Here is a 10,201-nt window from a genome sequence, read left to right as displayed (position 1 = left end):
TGATAGCATTAATTGATTTAAAACATAGAATTGATGTTTATGAAATTTATTGCATATTTTGTAGTCGCTTTGAAATGAAATATTAAAAGTGATTTTCAGCCTTTAAGTCTTATGTAATTTTTGAATAGAATTTTTTTTTTTTTTTTCATTTACTAGTGCATTTAAATTTTCCAGTTATATATATTCCATATTGCTGTACATAACTAAAAGGCAGATATGTAAGAATATGATATGAAAATGACATTTTACCTTTTAATCATAGCAGGCAGAAAGTTTTTGCATAGATTTATATAAAAAATATGAGATTAAAATAAGTACATTTTACGGTAAAGGTAACTGGAGATTTAAGCAAATTTTTTACCAAAAAATGTGCATTTATACACAGTAAAGTGGAGAAGACATCGGATTAAATTTTTACCAGTCATTCGCATATGCAAAGAAAACATAGGGAAGATTTAGGTCAATTACTATCAAATATATACGTTTTTGTACCGAAAAATACGGGAAATATATACGTTAATTTCTATCAAATATATACGTTTTTGTACCGTAAAATACGGGGAATATCTACCTTAATTTTTACCTAATATATACGTTTATATACAGTAAAAAATCGGGGAAATTTACGTAAATTTTTACTAAATATATACGCATACGTGAAGCAAAAAATTGAGATTTACGTATATGCGATAAATATACGTAAATTTTTACTAAAAATATACGTAAATCCCTGAAATTTACATATATTATACGTAAAAGTTGCTAATGAACAGCAGTCTCTCGCGTAAATATACCTAAATTTTACGTAAAATTTATGTATAGTATAACGTAAAAATATACGTAAATAAATAGTAATTGCCACTGGACACTTTTTATGATATTTTTACGTTCAACTTGAACGTTTTTTATACGAAAGGCCATTCGTAAATTGCACGTATTTTTATCGTGCAATTTACGAATGCATGCTGCCTGGGAAAGGTCTTCAAAAGAGGAGGAAGTCTTCAACCATGACAGTGCTATCGTTGAATCAGTGCACAGGATGATGTCATCTAAATGCATCTTCAATGAGTTGCTAACTTTCGAAATCAGATGAGCCAATAACAAACATGCACAAAGTTCCAATCTTGGAATAGATAAAGTTTTCAATGGAGCCACACGAGATTTGCTGGCTAGTAGATGAGATGACGACCCATGATCTTCATCGACACAAATCAAGTAGACAACTGCACCATAAGCGGCTTCTGAAGCATCTGCATATCCAGTGAGTGAAATCTTGCTTGGATGATTGGAGAGGATGCAACGATTAATTTTGATGTTTTCAACAGCCTTTAAATTTGAAACTATCTGTTGCCATTCGTGAGCAATAGTTGCAAAAAGTGGTTCATCCCAACTCAGTTTTTGAACCCATAATTTCTGTAAAAATATCTTGGCTTTGGTGATTACCAGACCAATCAGTCCTAAAGGATAATAAAGTCTGGCAATTGTTGATAAAATGTCTTTGGTATATGATGATTTCTCTTTGATTGAGACTTTAAAGCTGAATTCATCCTTCTGAGAATTCCATGTAATACCTAAAGCTTTAACCACATCATCACTTTTGGAGGAGAATGAAAGCTCAGAGCTTGTAGAAGGGCTATCCAACAGTTCAGGAGAATTAGAATTCCATTTGTGCAAAGTCATTCCACAACTATGAAAAAGCTGTACAACCTGATTTTTCAATTCCCTTGCTAAGTTTGATGAACCAGAGATGACATCATCAACATAACAGTCTGACAAGACAGGTTTGGCAGCTTCAGGATATTTATGCATTTCGTCATATGCAACTTGCTTTATGCATGTAATGGCTAAAAATGGAGCGTTTTTAGTACCATAAGTCACCGTTTTGAGTCTATATGTCACAGGTGAGTCGCTAAGGTTTCTCTTCCATAAGATTCGAAGTAAGTCTGTTTGGTATTTTTATCAAACTTTCTTATTTCTTAGTCTTTCATAGGCATTTTTATGATAAATCTGCCATCTTCATTTCGTCCGTGTCTTTGAAATGTTGTTCACAGAATTCTTCTTCTTGGCTAAGAATTGGCTTTTCTTCACCAGTATTTTCCACTAACCAAACTTTTTTTTTCTACTAATCTATTAATATTATCAACATTACTGAGAAGTCCACAATAATTCTGACAATTTTCAAGGGATGTTTTCAAAGAACCAGTAGCTATATAACCAAACACAGAATTTCTGAAAATGAGTGATTTCGTAGAAGATTTAAATTGTCCATTAATAAAAATGTCATAAAATATTTCTGCTCCTAAAAGCAGATCTATACTAGATGGAGTGGCAAATTCTGGATCAGCCAAACTTGATGTATCAGGAATATCTATATTTTCAATATTTAATTTTGTAGAAGGTACTAAATCTGTAATTTTATTTACAACTAAAAAATTTAATGAAGCAGAGAACGAATTATTTCCATTAAAAATAGAAGCAAAAGTACGAGATTTAATGTTTGAAATTTGCCCATTTAAACTAGAAATGAGAATATTTATTCTTTCCTTTTTTAAATTTGCACGCTCACAGAATTCATTTGTAGCAAAATTTGACATTGATCCTGGATCCAGAACAGTTCTTGCTTTAACGAATTGGCCATAAATATTTCTAACCCAAACAATCGCAGTTGAAAGGAGAACAGTTTTATTTTTCGAAAAAAGACACGCCGATAAAGCTTTTTCTGTTGATTCATTGCTATTCAAAACAGCCTCATTTTTTGCGGTTCTCTGGGGAGGGCATAGTTTCACTTTGCTTTCCCCCACTTGTTGCAGACGACATGGAAGCTTCATTCCGATGAAGAAGTGAATTATGTTTTGATTTGCAAACCGAACAAAAGTGTCTAGACTGACAGGAAGCTACTTTATGATTCGACCGTAAACAATTAATGCACGAAGAAAGCTTTTTAATCATTTCGTATTGTTCCATTGGATTTAATGCTAAAAATGTTTCACATTTAAAAATTGCGTGATTATCTTTGCAAACCGGACACATAAATTTATTGTTACAGTCAAAAGTCGTTAATCCGGACTCGTCGGGACTTCGGCGATTCCGGATTATCAGTTTTTCCGGATTATAGATCATCAGTTTAAATCTGGTAAGATGGCATGCAGAAATTATAAAATTAAAAATATGAAACCATAATTTATGAAATAAAGAACAATTATGATCTAAAAGGGTATCAAAATTTACAAAAAAAGCTTAATATTTATTTTACTTTATTAAACATTTCTTTCAATGTAAGTTGCTTAAGTTGCTTCGTTTTTTATGTGATAATACTTTCTCTTTAATTCTATAAACAGACATAATTTGTTCAGTTACAAAGTTCCGTTGTTCAAGTCCTATAATTGCTGTGTCGAGAATACCCACTAATTTGTCAATCGAAATTCTTTCGTTTTCGAAGAAAGTGACACTATCGGAAGCGAATTGTAATGACGAGGAATTTGATTTAAATCATATCAAAGACAGAGTACATCGAGATGAAATACTACGTTTAGTAAGGAATTATAAGCCAAATAAAATAAAAACATCTGCCCTGAATATAAGGATAGTGCTGACAGATCAACATCCAGTTCATTGAGCGCCGCGACGTTCCCCCTCCCCACACACACACAGAGCAGCGTGAAATTGATAAACAGATTTCAGAATGGTTAGATAAACAAATCCATTATCCTTTATCCATTTTTTGCAGAAATTCCACTAATGGACTTCGAATCATACTTTTGCTTTGTAGATCCTTCGGCAGCTCCAGAATCGAAAATTCTTTTTGACATAATCGAAAGTTCAAGCTTACTTTTATAAAATTGCTCTAACAGTCTGCAAAAAATAATAAGCCGGATCCAATTCGAAGATTAAGGAACAACGCAATCTGCAACATTAACTGAATTAGATAATTTTAGCTTAACTTATACCGTCCGTTATACATTAAACGCGCATTCGTAAACATATTTTGCGCATGCGCACACGCATATTCTCAGCCGTAAAGGTCTTACGCGCATGTGTCGTCAACAAGACACATGCGCAGAAAGTTTGTAGCTTTGAGGTCCGGATTATAGATCATTCTGGATTATGGGTGTCCGAATTAACGACTTTTGACTGTATTCGTTTTTGTCACTAACGATCGAACTTTATTTGGAGGAATGTTTTGTTTTTTTGCAAATACAGTTTTGTTTTGCATATTTTCTAATATCTGGCATTGCTTTTGAAGAGATGTCATGAAAGAATCCCATTAACATAAATCATTACTATTTAATGATGTTTCAAATTGCTTACATGATTCTTTATCTATTTTATTGAGAATAATATTAATCAGCAAAGCTTCGCTTAATTTATCCGTATTTAATTCCATAACTTAATACTCTTAAATATTTCTGAACTTTATCAATTAATGAGCGTAAATCTTTAGGATTTTCATGAACTATTTTTTCAATAGAAAGTAATTCATTGATATGAGAATTTACGACCAGTCTCTTATTATCATATCTTTCTTCAAGTGCCTTTAATAAGGAAAAAAATGTATCATCTATTGTTTGTATCTGCTTTGCATCATCAATTAGACAAGATTGTAAATAAAACAATTTCTGAGAATCTGCTAATTGTCTATTAGATGAAATTAAAGCTACAAATTGGTTTTTAAATAAATTCCAGTCTTCGAAATTGCCAGAAAATTTAGGTAATGTTATTTCAGGCAATTTATAATTCAATGAATTACTTCTTGCTTCTGAAATACTATTATTTGCATACTCATTATTTGCATTGTTACTACATAATGAAGTATAAAGACATTTCACGCTTACCTGAACATTGGTAATATCCATCTCAATTTCTTCAAAAGTAGCTTCGATGTCTGATATTTCTTCATCTTTACACACTTTGTAATAATCCAAGCGAAGTTCATCGATTTGTTTATTTAACTTGTGCACTTTTTCTTGCAATACTTCTATTTTTCGAAACCAAAATTATTGCTTTTTCCACTGACAGACGACTTTAATTTCGTTATTTGAGTTTTAATACCACCACGTTTTCTGTTCAATGTAATTATGTCTTCATTAGCCATTTTTTTTAAATTCTAATTAACTGCGTCTGATCGTGACAGACCAATGTTTTGAGGTCGCTGGTTAGACTGTATACTATAGACAACTTTACAACAACAACAACAAATTTTATTTCGTGGACTGTATCATAACTAAAAATCTAAATCGAAAATGGTAAATTCCCGACCATATGCAATCAAAACATGTATGCTACGCTAGAAGTTCGAATCTTAACTAACTAAAATTGCGCAGAAACAATGCGCTGTACATAACTTATATTGCCGCCTAGGAGGCAACAGAAATTGTTGAACATGTCACGATATCTGAGGGCTGTACAGTGCAACATAATTTTCTTCGAAGAAGACTGGTTCAAGGATAAACTGAGAAGCAAACCCATATCAGACGGTAACTTTAGGCGAATGTCATGAAATTGTACAGAAGGTACGTGGACTTTCCATGGCCCAAATGTGACAATTCTGGGTGTTTAAGGTTCCTCCGAGATGAAAATGGGCCTCGTTACTTCAGAGGGTGCTCCACAGGCAGGAGTCATCACCTTCCATTTGGGCAAGAAAAATTAGTGCAAAAGATAAGCGACACTCAGTGTTAGCATCAGCTAAGTCAGTGATAAGCGACAACACATCAAAAAGATGCTGGCTGTGGTTTATCACAAATTGAAAAAGTGCTTTATTTTTCTCAGTATCATTCTCACTGTTCCTTATGGTACATCTGATTGCTGTGATACTGCACGTGCATTACTGATGTCATGATCATTCGTCAGTGGCTGCTCGAGAATGTCAGTGCTACCTCTTTTGATTTCTGTACTAACAGGTTTTTGTCCTCTGCCATGTTGAACACATAATGATCCAGTTTTTCTGAATTGAGGTATCATGTTTGTCAAAACCGAAACCGATATCAAAACCGGAGGGGGGGGGAGAAGAAGCAAAACAACTTAAATATACATACTAAAAATAATACAACACATTAATTAAAATAAAATAACATGCTGAACAAGTATTAACTTAGAAGTCAAACAACAAAAATATGCCTTAATTTGCAAATATAACGCTGATTTTTGTTTGACTTCTAAATTAATATAATGAGTTGTTAAAAATTCTTTGATCTTTTTCAAGGAGCAGCTGAAGAATTTTCAACAGAGGTATGTTTCTTAATTATGTCTGGATGGTTATAAATTCTTGAAATAATTCAAAAAATTCAAAAGAAAGGGCCAAATAAAATAATATATAATTATATGTTTTATATGATGATGCGTAATTGATGATGATAACTAACAAATTTAAGATTTTCTTATCTGAAGTGTAACTCGTACTCCTTTACTTAAAACACTGATGAAGTAATCAATTGAAGTTGAAATTCTGAGATATTGGTGAAATATTACTTTTTTATCTTACTTGATTCTGAATTCAGTTTTCTTGATTGTAAATGTTCATGCCGTTTTTTCTAGCTTTTATAACTGATAGATTTATTGGAAAAATTTGTTCTTTGGTTTTCAAGATTTAGAATCATTATGTTTTAATCCTTTCAAGAACACTCAAATGAGATGTCTGATGTTTTTTTAATTTTGTTTTAGAATTTTAATTACAAGTTTGTTTTCTCATAGTCATAATTAGTCCCATTACATTACTATAATTGTAAAATTCTACATTTTAAAAATTTTCTATATTAATTCATTTTTATATAGTTTTCAACTCACTTTCATTGAAGTTTAGTTTCATATTAAAATTTCTTTTGTTTGCAGCATATGAACGCCACAACCGGCCTTCAATTACTACTCATACTTTTCGCCCTCTTCAAAATGGGGAGGCAAATGCTTCAATTCCCATAGATATAGATGGATCTCCTGAAGAATTTCCTGATGATTGCAGTGAAGAGGCAACACCAACTCATAAAGCTTATCCTCCTCCTTTGCCTTTGAGGTAACATGCTGAGAAGCTTCACCTTTCAAGATGTTTAAAAAAGATTGTTTAGTTAAATATAATTTTAGATCCTAAGTGTAAAAAAAAGTAAAGGCTTTCTGGCTCTAATTGATCATATGAAAATTTTATATAAGTCCCATGATAAGAATTCATTAGGAGACATTATTATGTGGTGCATAAGCAATAAATATTCTGTGCCAAGGTAGGTAATAGGTGCTTTTAGAAATATTGTTTAATAATTACAGTCTCCTCAGGGCTCACTTATTGTTAGTACAGGTGTGGCAACCCGAGGTACCGTAGTCATTCAGGGGATCCATGTTCTTGACGGGTGTCATGATCCTGGAGCCCGAGTGATCTTAACTCTTTTCTGTCTTCTCTTAATTGAAACTTTTTCCTTCCCTTCTTCCTTGTGGTTCTCCTCTTCGAAGGTTTTGGCTCGTCATGAAAAACTGGAGTAGCCCTTGTCTCTAGTTTTCAGATGGCAAGAAAATTGCTCACGATTTTGCTGTGTGTGGAGACCCATGTCGCTGGAAAGGAGAGTCCTGGTAGTTGAGGGTCAATTTACTGTCCCCCAACACACTGCTTTGGCCTCTGCTTCAGCTAAATGGGAGGCACCTTGTCATCCTCACGGTTTTCGATTGGCTGATCACTAGTCCATGTGTCTGTGGCTTTTGAATAAGCTTTTGGGAGTACCTGCTTTCGGGAAAGCCGACTGTGGGGCTTCAGCAGTTTGCATATATACCTGGTTATCCCTGGCGCAGGAATGTACGTTCCCTTATTAGACTCCATGGTGGATAGGGAAGCCGTGTCCGAATTTTTATTTCCTTCGAATATGGCTTCACAGATTTTTATTATACTCCATAAAACTGCCAAGAAATCATCAAGTAAAAGATCTCAAACTACGGAATTTGCAGAAAACAGTAAAGTTGTTCCCCGACTTTTGGTTATGACAGGATCTGCTGAATTGCATAAAATGTCGCCTTTCCTTGCTCAAAAATATATAAAAGCCTTCCAAATCAATTAAATGCTTATGGTCTAGTGACTTATTAATAGAAACTGTTTCTGTTAATCGAAGACCCTTCTTACTATGTCAAAAATATGATATGTTGTTGTTACGATTTCTGCGCACAAAACTCTGAATTCTAGTCATGGTGTGGTATCTCTAGCTGACCTATTAACTGTGTCAAACGAAGAATTCATTGCCGAATTTGCTGAGCAGAATGTGTGCAATGCATATCGTATTAAAATCAGAAGGGATGGTTAATTAGTTGACATTAAACATGTTATTTTTTACCTTTAACTCTCCTCAACTTCCAAATCACATTAAAGCAGGCTATTTGCATTGTCTGGTGCAACCCTATGTGCCAAACCTATGCGCTGTTTTCAATGACAGCAGTTTGGGTACTCAAAGGCTGCTTGTTGCGGTAACCTGGCATGTGCTCGTTGCTCTGTTGTGGATCATGAAAGTGAGGGTTGCACTGCTGAGCCTGTTTGTGTTAATTGTAAAGGAAGTCACACAACTTTCTCTCGCTCCTGTCCCAAATGGAAATTGAAAACGAAAATCCAAACTATAAGGGCAACCAAAAAGATATCAGAAGCTAAGTGATTGTTTGAAAGCACTCAACCTTGTCAAATCTGAGTTTTGCTGATGCAACAAATCTGTTTGTTCAATAGCCATTCAGACGTCACTTACCATTCAAATAAAGACTAAAACTGGAGTATCACAAAAAATACCAAATAGCAATTTATCTGCCAGTACTAAAGATATATCTAATCATAAAAAAACCTGAAGTAAGTAATATTAAAAGACAAAACCCTCTTCAACAACGTAAGCTCAAAAAACAGTAAATCCTGGTCATACCTCATTAGAGAGTATGCTATCAGAGACACCTGATTCTGAAATTGAATTAGAAGGATTAGATCTGCCAAAAAAATCTTCTGCCATGCCTAATAAAGAAACAGCATAGACAAAATAAAAATTCATGATGGCTACCTTAATTTCTTGGAACTGTTGTGGATTTCATCAAGGTCTGTCAAGCATCAAAAGCCTGATAGATATTTATCACCCTGCCTGTTTTGGAGTGCAGGAGATATTTCTCAAGTAAGATAGCATAGCTAAGTTGAGGAGGTACTCAACTGTGAGAAAAAACTTTTTGTCAGGTGAATGCATAAGCAGAGATGTTGCTAACCTCACCTCCCGTATCTATCCTTTGACTGTCTTTCTTTTGAACATGTCTGCAAGCTGTTGTGGTGCAGATCAATATCAGAATACTTGTCACTGTCTGTATCATCTACTTGCCTCCTAATGAAGGAATAGACGAAAAGGAATTAGTTGATTTGGTAGAACAGTTGCCTGTTACTTTCATTGTTATTGGAGTTTTTAATGGCCATAATAATATCTGGGGTAGTGGTGATATAAATTTCTGGGGAAAACAAATAGAAGACCTCATTAGTGATTGCTGCTTTTGCCTCTTTAATAGTGAAGAACAAACATATTTCTATCAGCCCACGAGGAAATTTCACAGTATTGATCTGGCCATTTGTTCACCATCACTTATCCTTTTTGTTCATTTAGTATTGGGAACGACACTTTTAATATTGATAATTTCCCTGTCTTTGTGACTTTTAATAGAATTACAAGCATGGCCCAATTCCAGGTCACCACGTTTTATGTATGAACAAGCAGACTGGGAAATGTTTTCTCATCTGGCTGTTCTCACTAATAACATGACAAAGGAAGTGCCAATTGACGAAGTTGTGAAAGCTATCACTGATACTCTTGTTCGTGCAGCTAAAATTTCTATTCCCATATCATCAGACAGGCTTCCTAAATATCCCAAACCATAGTGGAATCATGACTGTCAAGTAGCTCATAGACAGCAAAGAAAAGCCTTATCCCATGCCTAGCAGTCTTATCTCATATAAAAAGGCAAAAGCAAATGCTCGAAGAGTGCATCGCCAAAGACAGAGGGGTACTTAGATCACTTATGTGTCATCCATTACATTTTCCACTCCAAGCAAGTGTGTTTTGGAAAAAGTTTAAAAAGTCTCAGTTACTAATTCAGAAGTCAAACAACAAAAATCAGCGAAACTAGTCCTGTGAAAATTTTGTAAATATAACGCTGATTTTTGTTGTTTGACTTCTGAATTAGTATTTATTCGGCGTGTTATTGTGTCTTAAGTCTCATTTAATTAGGA

At 34.0% G+C, this 10,201-nt stretch overlaps 1 protein-coding gene across 2 annotated transcripts in view; it reads left to right on the top strand.

The window, feature by feature from the left end:
* LOC118205969 (uncharacterized) overlaps positions 1-10,201 on the top strand; it is a 118,936-nt gene that overhangs the window by 86,585 nt on the left and 22,150 nt on the right. For both annotated transcript variants that reach the window (XM_085815498.1, XM_085815499.1), the window contains one exon: positions 6,826-7,003. In XM_085815498.1, the coding sequence (XP_085671624.1) occupies positions 6,826-7,003 (178 nt within the window). The remainder of the gene's footprint in view (positions 1-6,825; positions 7,004-10,201) is intronic.

The sequence above is a fragment of the Stegodyphus dumicola genome, chromosome 4 (genome assembly GCF_044657685.1).
Source record: "Stegodyphus dumicola isolate Sdum_Otavi_A_Nest chromosome 4, ASM4465768v1".
In the NCBI taxonomy this organism is placed as follows: Eukaryota; Metazoa; Arthropoda; class Arachnida; order Araneae; family Eresidae; genus Stegodyphus; species Stegodyphus dumicola.
Note: the sequence above shows the minus strand (reverse complement) of the source record. Positions and strands in the feature narration are given on the sequence as shown.